This window comes from Cupressus sempervirens, chromosome 11 (assembly GCF_028749045.1).
Source record: "Cupressus sempervirens isolate cs-2001-9-10 chromosome 11, ASM2874904v1, whole genome shotgun sequence".
In the NCBI taxonomy this organism is placed as follows: Eukaryota; Viridiplantae; Streptophyta; class Pinopsida; order Cupressales; family Cupressaceae; genus Cupressus; species Cupressus sempervirens.
Genome location: NC_143128.1, coordinates 624,062,392 through 624,082,440, shown reverse-complemented (window position 1 = coordinate 624,082,440; position 20,049 = coordinate 624,062,392). Strand labels below are relative to the sequence as shown.

Sequence of the window (20,049 nt, the reverse complement as noted above, 5' to 3'; positions counted from 1 at the left end):
ACCTAAAGCCAACAACCAAACTAAAACCAATTACTAGCACATAGACCAAACTAGAAAAACCAAAATGACAACAAAACAAATAGAGAGCTAGAGCTATGTTAACTCCTTTAGGAGCTTGACCGCCTAGATCTCAATCTTTGTTGTCTTTGTAGAAGTAGTCGACTTTCTATTCAGCTTCTCTCTTGTTCTTTTACCAGGTCCACCTATAGCATCCACATGCTAACCTTTATCCTCTCTAGTCAAGTATACTATAAGCTTAATGCCCTTGGCTTCTACTTTACATTTTCCGGTGGTGAGTTTCTAGACCAAACCTTGGATTTTGGTGACACTATCTCCAATGACCTTCTTTAAGTCTTGAATTTACCTTGGGATACCATCATCTAGTATTTTATTAGCTTCAACTTCTTGTTGCAAATGTTTAATTGTTTTACCCACTTCCTCCTTAATGACTTTAATCTCATTAATAACCTAGTTTTTAAAGGAAATCCTCCCAATATTATTAGGATCACCTTGGATGGAAATAGAAGGAATGTCATCCTACTCATTAACAATTTTATCCATAGTATCATCTTTGAAATCTGATAGTACATATCCTACTATGTTCATAATTGTGTATATATTTTCTCAATATTCTTCTCTTTACCAACATCCACATTCGTTTCTTCCTTCTCATCCTCTTTAGAGATCTTTCGGTTAGAGGAGGAAATAAATAGTTTCTTATACGTTTTAGTGGGAGGGGTATCTTCACTTTATTCCATTATTTTCATTTCATCTCCATCTCCACCCCATAAATTCTCAGAAAGCCTATCCTCTTCAGAGACCATTAAATCTTCCTCCTCAAACATATCCATTCCTAAATCATCACTCTCCTCATTTTTTATTTTTTTCTCATTAGCAGGGGATTTTCTTTTACTCCTCAACCCATTTTCCAACTTTACACTAGGGATAATGATGAGAGTTTTTTCTTTACAGTACTCTACAAAGAGGAAAGTAAGCCCCTCATGAAAAATAGGTTGAAAAGATTTCTTCCTATGACTAGTAATGCTTCAGTTCAGGGCACACAAAATATAGTTGGGGATAGAGATTTTATCCTATTACTGGAAGTCAGAAATATGAAATTAAAGGAATGCACCCTCTTACACCTACCATCTAAGGTTTACAACACAATGCCATATGGATTTAATTTTATTAATTAAAAAAGAACTACCCACCTTAATAAGAGCTTTTTCCTCCATTTTATACTTTAGGAATTTCTTCGACACTTCTTTTGTTCTCTCCCTTTCCTTGAAGAATCTATTCCTCTTATTTGTCAGTCCCATGATGTCAAAGATGAACTTGGTGTTAAGGGAGAATAAAACCCCATATATTTTAAGACTATGATCTTTCATCCCTTGTAAAATTCTTTTATTGCCTTCAGATCAAAATCATGGACACTTTGAAAATACGACGTTACACCAACATTAACCATTTACTCTTAGACCTATGGTTTATCCTTCCCTCATCACAATTGCTGGGTTCCTGCCTTTTTGGCTTGCCACCCATGATGCTACCAGAAAATATTTCTCATTCTAAGTAATATGTCTTTATTAAGGAGAAGATGTATCAAAATAACCCAAAAAGTGTGTGAATACTTACATTTCTTAATGCTCTACTTCCGCCTCAATATATTATGATGATTTTTGTGTCGTACAACAATGGAAAGATTCGTAGAAAGCTTCTTTGTAAAAGTTAAAAAAGAAAACATTGAAGTGATGAAGCCAACAAGAATGAAGCCACCCATAGAAGACTTCAACCAATCTTCTCCATGTCATGTCGATAACGTGAACTTTTGTGACAAGTTGTAGTTATCCGCCAAATCAAATTGAAGGGTTTTGGTCATCTGTTAAAGTTGGGAATGTAATTTATATATGTACTGGTTTACCCCAAAAGTGTTATACTAATATCATTTATGCATAAACTTTGACAATTCAACTTGGTAAATGGAGACCATGCAATTGATTCATTTTGTAGATAGAGCCCATGACTTAACTAATGATAACACCTCTTAGATTTTTCATGTCTAATAAAAGGCCATGATTACAACGTATAAATAAAATAGATTTCTTGAGATGGCTTTTGAAAATATCGAGCACTAGAATCAGCATGAATAGAGACAACCGCTACAATCTTTATGTGTTAAGTTTGTTTGATAAAATTTAAATTTTGAAATGAGTCGAGACATGGGAATATATAGGCACATTTGTTTCCTTTAAAGTTATGAGATCAATCCAAATAGTTTCTATAGCATATACTTTTACAAGAAGTTAAATTTATTAAATAATGAACTAAGAATGAAATAGTGGAAAGGCTGTGGAGGGGTTAGATGAGCTCAATCAAAGAGAACATAAAGGACATTGATGAAAAGTTAGAGATGATTAATGTCCAAATTCAAAACATTTGGATGAGCCTATAAGTTTCTTACAGAAAGAGATGGCTATAAGTACAAATAACAAACATATTTTTAGCTTCTTTGGTTATGAACAAAATGCTCATAGATCTAAATGTTATATTTAAGACAAGAAATTTGAGGAAGAGGTTTGATTTGGTGAATGTTCACAAAGTGTTATTGTAAGTATGCAAAATCATAAGAAATTAATAGCAACCTTTAGCTTAAGGATGATTGCAAAGAGTGATGATCGAGGAAGCATTTTTGAAAATGTAATGACTATGCAATGGAAGTGCTCAATTTTTCTAAATTTGTATAGTGCCAAAATAGTCTCAATCAAATGAAAGGGATGAATTCAAAGCTTTATGATGACAAAAACTCCTTTGATGCAGTTGACAAAGTTATGCAAGAACAATTGAACGATATGACAACGTTGTGAATATCCATTGGATCTAGAATATATAAGACAGTTTGTCAAATACTAAAGTTTGAAATGCATAGGTTACCATTATAAAGGAATTCACACGGCATACAAATAAATGGTCAACACACTTCATTGAGATGTTGTCTTATGAAACGTTGTTTCTACAAAATGTGTACAAAATGTTTCCGTCAAGAAATGGGTAAGAGAGGCAGTCTGTTTGTGACCTAGATCGTTTATATGGTAAAATTTTTATGAGTGCATGTATAAAAATTAGGAAGAACATGCAAATTTGAGAAATCTAACTGAAAGTCACAAATTGAAGTTATGCATTTGCAGATGTAATTTGTGTCACTTATTGTAACTCATAAGTTAGAATTTTGATTTTAATTTTTTTTAAGAGTTTAACTTTCAAATTGTTTATGTTAGAGTTAGTTGTGAAATGCATTCCAAAATTTAAATCTCTTAACCTTTTAGGTAGCTAAAAATTCAAAGTTAGTTATTCAAAAGAGCCTATAAAAATAGTGCTTATAATTTACAAAAGAAAAATATATATTTTGGATCTACACCATGTACATAAATACTTTTGAACTTGTATATTCTCAAAATAATAGGAACTAATACCTTAAGTAGTATGTCTTGACTGTGGACCTATCAATTATTATTGCTTACTTCTCATATGTGAAGTTTGAATTCTCTTATGTAATCATGGAATTTTGTAGCCTTTTCTTTTAAAGTAATTGATTTGATGAAAGATGCTCATTTCTTGGTAGCTTGATGTGAATGTATTAGAATATCCTATCTATTTGTAAGTCAATATTTTGTGTTCTTATTTTGTCATAATTTTATATTGTAAGCTAAATACTCTTTTGTAATCATATTAAATTATCAATATCAACTAGCATTTGTATGTCTTCTCTTGGGGTGCCTACTAATGACTAACTTTAGTTTTTTTTTGTATCTTTTTTGTACTTTTAGTTGAAAGGAACTATCAAATACTCCAATCATATGAGGGAGTTTCCCTTCTCAAATTTAGTGGAAGATTGCAAGTTGATAGTGATCACTTTTAATCTCTCCAACTATATCCAGTTCATAAGGTGAATGTAGTCAATTTTATTTTCATGATGACAAATCTATTTACCAACAATATGATGCAAATTTGTTTTCTATTTTTATAGAAAGATAAATACATACAATTTTAGTTGACGAAATCTCAAATTATATTCTTGTATATTATATGTAATATAATACAATGAAACATAATTACCCTTAAATTATAAAGCAATTCAAAAATATTAGCACTAATGTTCTAATTAAAAAATATCCTTGTCAAAATTTCATGTCTTTTTATCATTTAATCAAATCTCAATGTCTAGCAATACTCGTAAGGTCTCAATTCTTCTAGGAATAAACACACCATTCAGAAAAGAGTACGAATTAATGACATTTTTAGCAATAAAAATAAATTATACTTTTAATCAATATATGATAATTTCATACATTGTACAAGATTCTCATGTGCACCTTATTGATATAGAAGAGAATTAATTTCAAATTATTAGCTAACATAAAAAGGATAGGAAGTATAATATCTTAAAATTAATCTAAATCTTGATTTTTTTTCAAGTATAATGGTTCAGTTCAGATAAATGCATTTTGAAGATTGTTTTTGAATTGTACATGACACAATGCAAGTCTATAGCTATAGATCATATGTTTTAGAGAAGACATGCTTGATTGTTAGATTATTTTTTGCATTATAGTTTAAAAGGAAAATATGACTTCCTCAAATGAGTTGGAAGTTACCTTACTTTCTCCCTTTGGCTACCACTTTTTTTTAGTGAAATCAAGTTTTCTTTAATCACAATATTCTTATTTCATTTTTCATATTCTAGATATTTTATCAAATCCTATGTAACTAGTTCAAATTTGTCACCTTTCATGAATTAAAAATAAAAATAAAAATTGAACCAAATTAAAAATGTTGCATCTATCAATAAGTCTAATCAAAATATTTATGAATATTATTTTTATATATGAAATTAATACTGTTTTAACATGAAATAACAATACTATCTAAAAATAGACAATAAATTGATTAAACTATTTAAAGACGATTAACTTAAGTTATTTGAAATTAATTTCTTTACTTATCATAGTATAAAAGTGGTTATCTAAACATTGTAATCTAATACTAATAATTATTATTTAACATATATTATAATTTAAGAAAGAAATATAATGCAATATTCAAAATAACTATTAACTTTTTTTTATTTCAACCACTCAACCTTAGATCTTTCATCATATAAATTATTTAAAAACTATAAAACTAGCTATGTAAAGGCATTGTTCTATATAAAAGTGATAAATAACATTAAAATAATTGGTGTACTAAATCAATTTGAGAGCCCATATCAACTAGGGTTGTTATTTAGAGGACATTAAAAGACTTACCTTTGGTAGGCCCGTCTGAAGTCTTCATATTATTTAATTTAATTGTCTACAGAATCATACTTCATATTATCTAAGGTAATTGTCTAGAGAATCACACTGAATAATTCTTTTGGCTCTCTCAATTTAAGATCTTCATACCATCTAGGGTTGCCATCTAGAAAAAGATATTTAAAATATTGATTTGGCTAAGTCAATCTTGAATTGTCTTATCATTGAAGATTGTTATTCAGAGATACTCAATTACATTTACTAAGCTAATATGAGATTCATATGTGCTACTTGTTCTATGAAATTTCATATCATCTAGGATTGTTATATAAAGAGCAACACTAAGAATTCCTTTAAAGGTTTGTTTGGTTCTTGGAAGATTATAGGAATTGGCTTTTTTGAATTCAGGATTTGAAAATTTTTGTGTTTGTTTCAAAATTGGCAAAATGCAATTACGGGACTTCTAATTTTGTCTCAAAATCAGGTTTTCCAACTTCCTACTAGCAAGTAGGAATTGAAAATCAAAAGCTGGTTATGTTTTTTAAGGAGTGTAAAAACAGTAGATTGGACTACCTTTTGAAATTTGCCTTCAACTTTCCTACTAGCAAGTAGGAATTGAAAAATCAAAAGCTGGTTATGTTTTTTAAGGAGTGTAAAAACAATAGATTGGACTACTTTTTAAAATTTGCCTTCAACTTCAAGCTTATGCATAAAAATGTGTCTTCACACGCAAAATCCCAAAAATGAGAATAAAGATTTACAAAACCTTGATTTGGCTAAACCATAATTTATATAGAAATCCCAATTTATATAAAAATCCCACAAACCGAACAGACCTTAACTATCTAAGATGTTCCTACCATATACAAAATTTTCTTGAAAAGCTACACTAGAAGAATTGCTTTGGATCTTCGTATCGTCTAAGCTTGTTATAATTCGTATTCCTACAGACCTGAAGTTATTATAATTCATAACACAGGTGTACAAAAAGATCCTCGCCTATGTATTAGTTGATATATGTGATGCTAACTATCTCTATCCAGTTAGTTTCAGTTTGCTTTCTATCAACAGTTCAACTCATAACAGCCTTGTTCATTAAAAACAACACACAAACACACACACATATATATATGTAAGTTCCCAATACTAATGAAATACGCAGGCTTCATAGACACTAAACATTTGAATTAAAAATCTCTTAATCGTCCATGACAGATGCCAAGTAGGAGCAATACAGAAATTAACATAATCTCCCTTGTTTTCCTTAAAACAGGAAGCAAATGTCAATTTATTCTTGGAAGCAGAAAGCAAATCTTGTGATCCTATACTTATGATCCAATAGTCCAACATTCTGACTTAAGCTTACCCGATCAAACGCCGAAGTTTTACATATAATGTGCTCAAATCAGTATCGCTATGGTCTGTAACCTGTGAAATTAAAATGAAATGCATTCAGCGTTTTAAAGAGAATGAATTTTATATACTGATCAAGCCGTTGTTGGGTTAAAATTACCTTGGCGTATATGGTATGGGAGACGTTTTCATCAGTCACAAACGAAGCAGCATTAACAATTTCAACTCTCCATTCTTCAAGCACCATAAGAATATCGGACAAGGCGATCTGATTCCGGATCGAGTTTATATATACCTGAAATACAGATGAACCAAATGACTTTATTTTAACTGATGGGAAACCCTCATCTGATTCATGGAATTCCAGAGGGTTGGACATTTCGACGGCTTTACAGCAATCTGATAGGGTTTTCTTCTTGTCTCTTTCCTTTGTTAGATCTTTGATATTGTTCTCTAGATAACCAACGTAATTAACAACTTCCTCCAGTTGGTCTGTTACTGAACGCTTTCCCTGCATAATATCCATCCAATTTCAATTCAAACGAAATAAAACCCATCAAGTTCAATTCAAACATTTCAGCCATGAGATGAATTGAAATCCTACCCGAATACGCTCTTCCGGAAGCAGAGATCTGAGTTCGGAGAAGAGAGAATTCATGTCTTTCCGCCGCTGCCTTTCAATCATTTTGTGAATAATCTGTTTGGTGGGCTGTGCGCCTGCCTTCTTCTCAATACTACTTGAACTGGGGTTAGCAAAGCATTTTTCTGAAGATTTCCCTAAGTAGAAATCCATAACATTTCCGTATGTTTTCCCTTGTTGAGATGAGATTAAGCTTGAATTCGACAAGTCAAATTCCTTGCTTTGGTGGAAGGTCATGGTATAAGAAAAATTGTTCATTTAGGGTTTCTTGGTTTTAAAACCAGGGTAGAAATTAGCTGTACACTACAAAAAGGATAAAGGACTACACTTGACCTGGCAGATCTGAGATGGGCTTTAAAAGAGATATAAATGTTAGGGTTTGTTGATTTTCATCAGAGATATATTAGTAGGACAACCGAACTGGGGATCTCAAAATCTTTACCAACCGATAGTTTCATCTACTAAATGGGTCCCGATCTTAAAAACTAATTAGAAAGCAAGACCTCAATCGAATTAGATCTTTGTCAACTGATCAAAATTAGGGCAAAATAGTTTAATAATTCAGTCTGTCAGAGATCCATGTCTGTTACCTACCCTCTTCAAAGATACGCAGTGTCCAGTGAAATAAGAAATGTTCCCACTGCATGAATGGAGTCTGTAAAGTGTAAATGGATCGATTAATCGTGTATCTGTATTTTAATACTCTTATGATTACACATTATTACGAACATGGAATCCAGTCTTTCAGCATTTCCTCTATTTATTTATTCTTGTTGTTAACAAGGAAATCGGTTCAACATTTTCCGGAAAAGGACGCTGAGTCGATGGTGTCACTGCCAGCATTAATGCTTGTTTTTCACACTGGAAAATCGACTACTTTTTATGTTACGCCATCACATTTGGTGTACTATTTTAGCATTGTTTGGCCCCAATCCTGATCTGAAATCTTTTCAATTAAAGATTTGGCTTCACAACGCCCAACCTGTTTCACAAGTTGCTACTGTGAAGGAAAGCCAATATCGTGTAGAAGAATAACAATAGTGGTAATTCGATAATTTGTAATTAATGGATGGCAGTTTCTCAAAAATTGTATATCATGAGGGAAAAAAAAAACATTGAGATCACAACCTTAGAATTTACAAAATGAACAACTAAGGAATGAGCTGATACTAGAAAAGGAATTTTCTAAAAGTTTCAACAAACCTGGTGAGATTGATGAGATCTACTAGATCCAACAATGATACTGCTAGATTAGGATACCTCGGTACCGAGGAACGAGAATCATCTAAAATTGGTGAATAAATAAATAAAAAAGTTAAGAACTAAAAACCCATTTGTCATAATTTTGGAAGGTTAGCTCATACAACAAATGTTTGGAGGAGCAACAATGCAAATTAGAATACTAAGAAGAAATTCAAGGGTTACTATCATAAGTGCAACAAGCAAAGACATTAGGCACATGACTAGAGGACCAAGACATTAAGCACACAAAGATTTTAAGGATATTTCCATAATTGTTAGAAGTATGGACATAAAGCATATGAATGCATATTTAATGCCAATTGGACATAAAACAAGTAGACAAAGGTACAACATAATTTTCAATTATCACTATTGCCAAGAATATGGACATGTTCCTAAGAATTGCATTATAACACATTTCAGAGGCAACTATAATATATGGTTGAGTAAAATTACATGCTTTAGCTATTTGAAAACCGGTCATGTTAGCACTAGTTGTCCAACCAGATCACCAACATCGAGCACTAGTACCAATAAAGGAAAAGAAAAGGTCAATATTGAAAAGGTGAAAGTGAAGATGAACAAAACATGGAAGAAGAAGGAAGATTGAAACATCAAGTTTAGATGAAGTGGATCAGGTGATCACATCACTCCCAACTAAGGAATCATAAGGTATGTGTGGGACTAATATTTCAAAGTTATTTCATGCATCAATTCCAAGAATCTGAGTTCTGAAAAGATTATATATGCATGAATTAAGATACAATATATTGGTTAGAAATTGTAAGAAATATATAGTTTTGTTAGTTTTCATGTTGTTGTTGAGTGATGGAATTATATTAGTAGTGGCTAAGCTTGTTGTGATTACCGAGCATAGTGGAAATCATGTGTATAAACTGAGTGAGTGGGAAATCTTATGATAGCCAAGCTTATAATTGTATAAGCATTAAGCATTTATTGCCAAATATCAAGGGTTATATAGTCAATTTTCAACTCAATTATATTCATAAAAGACTGAAGAGAGCACAAAGAGCATAAGACAAACTGAGGAGAAAGATTCAAGTATTTTCAAACTAGATTTAGCTACTGCTTGTTATCATTCATCAAACTCGGAAGGTATTCCACTATTGTCGAGCTACATTGTTTAAATTCTTGCAAACCTTAGTTATATATAATGGAATCTAACTCTTATGTGAATGTTAAGAGGGATGGAAAAGAAGATTTTATTGTACAATTGATCAATAATGAAGTTTAAAGACAATCACCCTTCTGAGCTATTCCTGAGATAGCATATAAGGGAGACTCATCTAGTGTGCTATCGATGATACCACAAAATGTATTAATGATACAAGTTGTTAGATGTCCCTACACTAGAAAGATAGGAGATGTAGGAGACATGGGAATAAGAGATGCATACATAAAATTATGTGATAATGGAGTTTTGAGGGAAGAGTACAAGATTGTTAAACTGAAAAGGTTAAATCATGCCCTAGATTTTCCTCAAGTTTTTAAGAATGATTGGATGTGCATTATTTAGAGCCGTATTTATAATAATTTCATTTGGTTGGAAAATGGACCTATTAAGATCACCAAAAGGATCATCCATTAAGTATCAGGGTATTCAACCCTAGACAAACCTAAAACTATGTAAAGTGATTCAAATGAGGTAATTTAGAGAAATATGAGGGTAGTGTGGAATAAGAGTGGGATACCCATAGATACAAATTTAGATCCCCTAATTGACTTTGGAGTGAGACTAATTTCTTACAAATTCTTTCAATAGAGCATAATGAATAGTGTATCATTCATGGCTATGGATTTGGGTTACAAGATAGTGAAGAAAGACCACACTTATGACCTTGTCAAGTTACAACTTTAGCAATTATCAAAAAACTTGGAGGGCATAAGAAAGACAAAGAATTCACAATGAAAATTTGGTTCACTACTTGTCTACATATTCTTTGATTTGGAGAAAATTTTGAAATAGTAATGACAAGCTACTTTGAGGACTTCAAGAAGTCTATGAAACAAAGGCTAAAGATTCCTATATCACTAGTTGAATAATACTACAATTTGATGTTTTCTTTATGTTGATGCATATTACACACATGTGTAAGAAGCCATACCTAGGGTCAAATGGTTAAAGCCCTTTTCTTATGAATTAAATGTAGATGAGCCATCTACAATTAATACACCTTTACTAGTAAAGGAAGTTGACAAGAGTGCCCCATCATTTGTAAACTATGAGGAAGCCAAATCAAGAATCACTATTGATTTTAAGATAGCTATTGTGATAAGGAATTAAGAAAACCTTTGAAGAAGCTTTAGGAGAGATTTTTTGAAGGGAGAGAGGATAAAGAAGAAGAAGATAAAGGTGATGAAGAAAATGTAATATTCCTTGCCCAAACTGACTGATTTTAGCTCAAGGAATATTGTCAAAAACTCGTCTGATGTCTTTTAGGGCTAAGAAATTTAGAATGTTCTAAAATGGTATTACAATGCCCCTTACAATGAACTAATATGCAAGTGCATTTTTTTTGGTATTTTCAATGCATATACATGGAAACTAGATACATAATGCATACCTATAGCCAACTGACTTTTTGACAAACAATTGACAGGCAATTATTATGCTAATCATATGTGCTTTTAGATAGACATTTTGTCAAATAAATGGTATGCAAAATGGTATGCATATACATGAAAACTACATATGGAATAGATAGCTATAGCTGATTGACATGCAATTATTATGTTGATCATATGTGCTATTAGATGGAAATTTTGTCAAACAAATGGTATGCAACATGTATCTCCTTTATTGAATTCATTCTCATGTATAATTTTGCTATGAGTTTTTGAAGACAAATATGCTTATAATAATGACTATAGTAATGCCAAAATCTGATTTTGAATTATCATAGAAAAATCATATGCCTAAAAATTACAATGCTAACTACTAATAGTTGTAAGAGGAACCTAATAATAGTGATTCCTAAGAATGGAAATGAATCAAACATAAATATTGTAGCATGACATCGTGCATGCATACTATAGCATCCAATATATATCCTCCAATTTAAGCACAAATAGAACTCCAAAATGAAGCTCTCTTGAATGCCAAATTTAGTGGATACTTCGCCACCTCAAATGGTTGCAACACTAAAGAGTTGACATTCTCCAATGGCTAACTGAAATCAGAAATCTTAGTTTCTTCTCCCAAGTTTATATCAAATGCAATTCACAATAATTAGATCATTAAAAATGAAGCTCTCCACTCTATTTATTCTTTACCTTGACCCTTCTAGAAGAAAATAAAATATTTTTTAATTGCATTCTCTAGAAGCTTCCCCCTTTCCAATACAATAATTAATTGTATTTCTAGAAAATGCACTCTCTAGAAGTTGAAGTTTCTACTTGCAATACAATAATTAATTGCGCTTCTAGAAAATTAAATTATTTAAATATAAAGTCACCTTTTAATTTTAATTTTTTTGATGACTTTATAAGAAATTAATTTAATCAATTTCACCTTATTTCTTCACCTAGCCTTCAGAGAATGTAAAGGCTAATAACTCCACTGAGATGCTAAAAGGATAGGGACATTACAGTCTACCCTCCCTAAAATTTCTTTTCTTGAAAAAACTTCAAGTCTGGATGTTGTAAAATATCCTCATTCTCCAATGTTGTATCCTAAACTAGTAGGTCCTTCCATTTCACCAAATACTCCCTTATAGTATGCCACCTCAAGTTTCTTTCGCTAAAATCAATGATAGCTTCTGGCACCAATACCAATTTTCGCTCATCATCCAAGGGTGGAAGCACTATGGAAGGAACAACCTGATGTTCTAGCACCTTCTTGAGGTGTGACACATGAAAAATGTTGTGCACCTTGCTCTCCACCAAAAAATCTAACTCATAAGCCACCTCTCCCACTTTTTTGATAATCTTGAATGGACCATAGTATCATGGCTTAAGTTTCCTTGCATCACTCTTGTTGAGAGTGGATGGACAGTAAGGATACAACATAAGGTACACTATATCTCCAACCTCAAAAGTCCTTTTAGTCCTTTTCTAGTTTGCATACTACTTCTATTGATTCTGGGTCTTGGTTACATTATCCTTGAGAGTCTTAACAATGTCTTGACTCTCCTATAACAAATCACTTGCATTGGGCACTCTATTTTCAGTCAAAAGTAGATCCATAAAATTGGGTGCCTCATACCCATACAGGTTCATAAAGGGTGACATCTAAATAGACATGTGATAAGTAGTATTGTAGTAATACTCATAGAGATAAATTCACTTCACCCATGACTTTTGTTGCCCTGCTATATAATTTTTGAGATATCCCTCTACCCATTTATTCACTATCTCTATCTGACCATCTGTCTAAGGGTGGTAGCTAGTACTTAGAGTGAGCTCTATCACACACAAGCTGAATAGCTCCTACCAAAAGTGACTCATAAACTTGTTGTCTTTGTCACTCATAATGCTTAGAGGTAAGCCATGTAATTGAATATCTCCTTGAAAAACAACTCTACCACTTGTGTAGCAATGTATGTAACATGATCAAAAACAAGTCTGCAAAATTTGTAAGGCAATCCACAACCATATATATGTAGTCCCTGACTTGGGCTCTAGGAAGTCCTATGATGAAGTCCATAGATAAACACTCCCACTTCCAATAAGGAATGAGAAGTGGCTAAAGTAAACCAGCTAGATAGGAGTTTTCCTACTTATTCTACTTGCAGGTGGGACACTCCCTAACATACTAAAGTACCTCTACTTTAAGTCCTTTCCATGTGAAGCACTCTCTAATATATTGGTATGTCTTTTAGAAACTAGGATGTCCTACCATAGGTGAATCATGTGAAGATTTCAAAACCATCCTCCTCATTATTGAGCCTAGAACCAAAAATATATACCATTTGCAAATGATGAGCTCATTCACAAGGTTATATCTATTTTCTTGAATAGTTCCATCTATGAATTTGACTGTCCATCCATCCATTGTATACTTTGCAAAGATCAAATGTCTCCAATCCTCTAATAAATTTGTCAATAAGCTCAAATGGGGCCTACGTGATAAAGCATCAACAACTACATTTTATGTCCCCTTAAAATATGTAATATCAAAGTCATAGGACTATAACTTGATCACCCACTTATACTACCTATCATGGAGATCTAGCTACCCCAAAAAGTGTTTAGGATAGTACAATTGGTTTTGATACAAAATTTGCTACCTACCAAATATTTCTTGAATTTAGGCAAAGAATGCTTAATGGCCAACATGTTCTTATCATATATGCTAAAGCTCTACTCTAGAACTCTTAATTTCTTTCTCTCATTAGTAATAGGGTGCTTCTCCTACATAAGTATTGCTCCAATGCCCTCTTTAGAAGCATCACAGTGTATCTCAAAAGGTTTGTTGAAATCTAGTAACACTAACACTAGAGAGGAAGTCATTAACTCCTTAAATTTATCAAAACACTCCTATGCGTTAGGAGCCCAAAAGAAAGCTCCCTTTCTAATCTCTATCAAGGGTGTTGCATACCTGGAATATCCATCCACAAACCTCCTATAGAAACCACCTAATCCCATAAAGCCCCTTAACTATGTAAGGTTCACTGGTGAAAGCCACTCAACAATGGCATGAATCATTTTAGGATCCATGCATATGCCTTATACACTAATGATGTGACCCAAATAAAACAAGTTTGTCATACCCAAATCACATTTCAACTCCTTTGCATACAAGGACTCTCTACCCGATATATCCAACACTGTGTCAAGGTGAACCAAGTGCTCCTACCAACATCTACTCTACACCAAGATATCATTGAAGAAGACAAGTATAAATTTCTTCAAATGAGGATGGAAAACCCTATTCATTGTTGCTTGAAAAGTTGCAGGTGTGTTAGTTGTATGTTTATATTCCCTTCAATTACTAGTTATTAGGTAAGCTTTTGAGAACTCTCATTCATCTTTTACAATATTACTTTTTCTTCCTTCTATACCTTCAATTAATTATTTAGTTTCTCATTTCCTCCCTATGTCTTCCATTCCTATTTACAACTTGAAAATTTTTATGAACAATATCCTACATGTGCCTTTGTAGAAATGTCATCTTGCATCTTGGCTTTTTGAGTTGTTCATCATTTTCCTTTAGTGCATCTTTAGTAACCTTCTTTTTATCTTGAACATATTTTCTTGCATTTTCTATAGGTCTCTTTATTCCAAGACTTCAATCACATTTATTCCCAACTTTCAAGTTCTGTGTTTAGATTTGCAACCCTCTCTTTAAGATTGTGGTTCTTATCTATATATTATGTAGTTAATTCTTTATATTCATTATACGTACCACCTTTTCATAGTTTCTTAATCTAGTTCTATCTTTCATGTCACTTCTTAGTAAGTTATCTTCTTATGGAAATTGATTTCCTTATCTTTTCCTGTAGTTCATTGATTATGTTAGTTTCTTCTTTAAGATTGTTGTCATACCTATGTCTATCCATGTTGATCTTAAGGATCATTTCCTCTAGTGGTTAAGCCTATCTCCTTGAGGGCCTATGCTCTAATACTATTTATTATTTTAAAAAAACATTGAGAGGGTGGTGAATCAATAAAAATAGGAAAACTACATTTCAACCACTAATCTGATTAAATTTAGAAGTATCTCTCAAAATACATATTATATAACTATTGAAATGAAAGAGAAATATATAATATCAATCAAAAAAACATGTAACATACATAACACGCAAAATTTTATATTTAGAAACCACTTCCAAGAGGAATTAAACCATGGTGAAGATGAAACCTACAAGACCTTCACTACAATAAAGTGGTTTTTTCTATTAGGAGCTACAAATGCCCTTACAATAATTTCAACCTATTAGGAGTGATTTTTAGACTATTAGGAGTACAACAAAGATCTTTTAGGATCTGTCTCACAAAAAGATTTACAACTCCTTCTTAGAGTCCAATCTATTAAAGGATAGTTTACATATATAAATGTTAGAGTCCACCTATTTAAGGCATTTACCTTGATGAAACTATTAGGGAACAAGTTGAATGATGTTCAAATAATTTTTTTCTTCAGAGAAAATCTTCTCTATCTACTCTGATATTGTTCTCTACTCATTCTCTTCTTCACACCTTGACAGGTCCCTCTATAATAACCAATTTCATCGACCACAATCTCCATATTCAACATACATTCTCTCAAAATAAAATATACAAATACATAGTCCTAATGTCACTTAAATGTTTCCATCCATTCAAATTTTACACTTTTCATGGATATAGCACATGCAATTTATGTATCTTGATGTACCTAACATATTTTAAATCACTTCCTTAACCCGTATTAAGGGTTTCATGTGATATTACCAAGAGATATCAAAACATGTTTAACATTTTCCAACATCTTTTGGAATCCTTTATTCATACTTGTTTCAATTGGACATTTTCCACTTCAACTCTTCTTCAAATAACTAAGACAAATCATCACACATTCTTATCTCATAACATCGTCAGTAGCTAAAGAACATAAGGTATATATCCTTCACCATTTCTAACACTTATGACCTTGCTCACCTATCATAATTTTACCTTGAGATTTATAGACATACTCTTCATGTATTATGAAGAAACTTCAAGTATGATTGCTCCACTTGATTTAGATTACATCATGATCTCCATTAAAATATCTAACTTGTAGTTGGTCCTCTTGCATATTAGTTACATCACTTAGTTATTTTCCTGATCAAATTGATCATATGCCTTATCTTACTAATAAGTCCATCTTAGTGTTGTTCATATGTCTCCATCAATGAAAACCAAATACTCCACAAATTTGTATTTCACCTTACAACCAATAAATATCCACCAATTTACATGTCAATGCCAATACACAATCTATCACAAAAGATAATTACTCTAGAAATTTTTAAATAAATAGGATCTAATTGGTGAGTTACTACTCCTTATTTAAAAGAGTAATGAGTATATTAACCATATTTTTTGTTTCTATTATTATTTATTTATGTTAATATAGAGGTTGGTGGTTTTTATTAAATAGTATTGGGTTTCATTAAAAGAATTGAAATTGTGTTTTACTAATTTATTTTTCCTAAATCTTCTTATTATTATTTAATAAAATGTGTGATAAAACTCACTCATTTATGGTAGTTTTCTTATTATTGACTTTTATTAAATCTCAAGCCCCCAGCTCCCAATAATCACCTACACCAAACACCTATCATAGAAAGAGAGAAGAAAAAACTATGGATGGCTAGAAAGAAGACATTCTTCACGAGAAAAAAGATTAATTGTTCTTAATAAAAAGTGAATGAATGAGTAATTAAAAAGAGATCAATACTTATAAAGGAGATGAAACCCCTAAAAAGGAAAGCCTAGGTTGAATTATAATAATTAATTAAGAAAATAATTATTATATGCCAAAAGTTTAGCTTAAGTGAAATAGAATTAATTAGAAAATATATAATTACTTCAACACTTTCCCTTAAGAGAAACTTAGGGAGTAGCAAAAAACATAGAAACTATTACTAAAAGTAGATTTGGGTCTTGAGAACAAATCCTAATGATGTACCCAAGCATAACAAAATCTTCTTAAAAAGGAGAAATGGAGAAAACCAAATGGGAAAAAACCTACTCCGAGATGACATGAATTTTTTGAAAGACTAGTGAAGGACTGAAGAAGCCTCCAAACAAGATATTTTCCTAGAAGATAGGAATAGAAAAAAGATCATGTAGAACACAACTGAAGCATACATGAGCTGCAAACTCTATCAAAAGTAACCGTTGATCTGAAGAACCTCCGAAGCAATAGAACTTGACCAAGTAGAGAAGACTATAATACGGATGAATACTCTTAGAAGATACTACTCAAATTAGGAGACACACAAAGGAAAAACAATGAACTCAAAGATATGTATGTCATGAAACACCAAAGCCTTAAGAGTTTATCAATAAAAAATAGAAGATTGTAAGAAAAGTAGGTATGAAAAGACAAGTTTCTATATGGTAAATGATCTATCTCATCAAAATAAAAAGGTACCCAACCACTGCATCTGCTTAGAACATAGGAAAAAAACTAAATACATAGCTCACTCCATCGAACCAAGTAAGCATAAGAACCAATCAACGAAACCTCCTACTAATGCAGAGAAGGGTGAGGTGACATGCAATTGGAAAAGTGGTCGAATAGATCTTCATGTGAAGGAACCACAATCAAGATGCCAAAAAGAACACATATGTGTGTACTGAGGTGGTCAATCTTAGAGATGTCATGAGGCTAGTGCCATAGGAGGGACAATTATTGGACAAAGGAAGAATCAAAAAAAAGGAAAAACATTGAACCCCCATGGCACTTTAATGAGAATACTACATTTAAAACATTTCAAAATAGATAATAAATCACAAAACTATAGTCATCTATATGATTGTCCTCAGATGAGTGTGCTTGAATCAAATGAAAAAAAAAGGTGAAAAAATGAAACAAAAATAAGTGGAATATGGTGCTTTATCTCATTAAATTTGCAAGAATACATAGAAATGATTTTTACATAGACTAAAAGATATATAAGGCTAATATAATAGATATTACAACCCATGATTAATTATCTTAAGAAACAAAAATGATCTACAGATGTGAAACAACCAAGATATCCACCAAAATGCAAAAATGCCAAAAAATTAAATTGAATGTATTTTGAGTAGAATCTGGAAAAAAAAAAAAAATAGCATCACTAGAAAGATTATAGAAAATCCCTTAAAATGATATAAATATTTCACAAAGATTAGATGCTTAAGATATCTCTCCCAGAGGGAAAAGTAGAACCCCTAGCTTTGACTACATAAATAGGTAGCAAAATAGAATCAAAAGTCCAAAGAACCTACACCATCATGATGGGATTGGACAAATATTTCAAATGATATAAGATTTGTCAAAAAATACTTTTGTATGCCCAAGATATAGTAAAAACACCATCAACAAATTTTTATGACAAAAACATGAATACTTGACAATGTAAAGACCATCAATTTTTCCTCCATAGTTGATGAGGTTGGAATTCATAGATCTAGAGAGTTGACATTCTTGAAGAGAAAAAAATATTTATTTTTATTAATCAAAAGTGAATGAATGAGTAATTACAAAGAGATCAATCCTTATAAAGGAGATCAAAACCCTAAAAGGTAAAACCTAAGTTTCATTATAATAATTGATAAAATAATTAATTAGTATATGCCTAAATTTTAGCTTAAGTAAAATTGAGTTAATTAGAAAATGTCTAATCACTCTAGCAAGTCTTATGCAAGGAAAGTAATAACCACATTTGAAATATTAAAGATGTTTGTAGATATATATATTTTTGACTCCATGTTCAACAATATTAATTATGAATTATGTCTGGGTGAGAAGAGCAATGTGGAGATTATTTCTCTAAAAAATGTTGGGGTAGGAAGTCTCGGAGAACCAAGGAAGAGAATTAAGAATAACATGATGAAAAAGGTCACTGAGGCTCTAAAGGCTCCTGCTTTAGCCATGACTGATATTATCCAAAGTACTATAGAGGTAGGTAAAGAGGTGGTGAAAATCATTAAAGAGCTATTGTAGTTGTTATTCAGGAGTGCTAGTGTGCTGGTAGCTAGTCTATGTGGTTTTTTGGTCTTACCTTTTATTTTCCAACTTTGGTTAAACTTTACATTACAAGTCCTTGTAAAACCTAGATGCTTTTATGTTTGGTTTAAATTTGTGGTTTTAGGTCCCTATAATTTTTTTTTTTTTTTTTGTGTTTATTGCTATAATTTCAAGTTTCGGGGCCTTGTAAAACCTTGCAATGCTTAATGGGTACTTCTAGCTTCTGTTAAATGGTTTTGGGCCCCTTCAAAACTAGTTTTTACCCTAATCTTAAAAATATCAATTATGAATAATATTTACCATGCTTCAACCATTAAACCCCCTCCCCCTTCCTCTTTGGATTGGGATACTTCTAGAAGATTTTGACTATAAAGTTGCCTCCGCAAGTATAAATCTCCCATTTTAGGTATTAAAAATATTGTTAAGTGGTCTCTCACCTATTTAGAAAGCATCAAATTAAACTTTGAAAGATCATATTTTGTTAATTCAAGTTAAGAAAGAGGGTGTGGTTCTATAAGAGACACCATGAGTACAAAATTAATTTCCTATTAAGTTAACTTCACTCTTCTATAGCCCATATAGATTAATTTTAGGTGATGTATCATAGGGTTGAGTTTTCTATCATGCAAGGAAATAGAAAAATCATCAAGTATGGTAACACTAATTTTTTTTGAAGATTTCTCCTCTAGAGATTGGACATGATATTCTATCTCTCGAGTATTGTTCTCTTTTTCATCTTGAGGATGGTTCACAAAGTGTGATCTCCAAAACATTTCTCTAAATATTTGATACACAATCATATAAAAATGTATTATAAATATACTCATGGATTGTGGTACCTTGTGGGATTT

The 20,049-nt window shown here is 31.8% G+C and overlaps 1 protein-coding gene across 1 annotated transcript; it reads right to left on the bottom strand.

Annotated features, from left to right (window-relative positions):
* Positions 1-6,128: 6,128 nt before the first annotated feature.
* On the bottom strand, positions 6,129-7,542 carry LOC149531248 (transcription factor bHLH118-like). Its single transcript, XM_089808304.1, has 4 exons — positions 7,249-7,542; positions 6,805-7,155; positions 6,658-6,719; positions 6,129-6,243 (listed from the first exon to the last, which is right to left on the bottom strand). The coding sequence occupies exons 1-4, from the start codon at positions 7,540-7,542 to the stop codon at positions 6,129-6,131; spliced, it is 822 nt and encodes a 273-aa protein (XP_089664430.1).
* Positions 7,543-20,049: the final 12,507 nt, after the last annotated feature.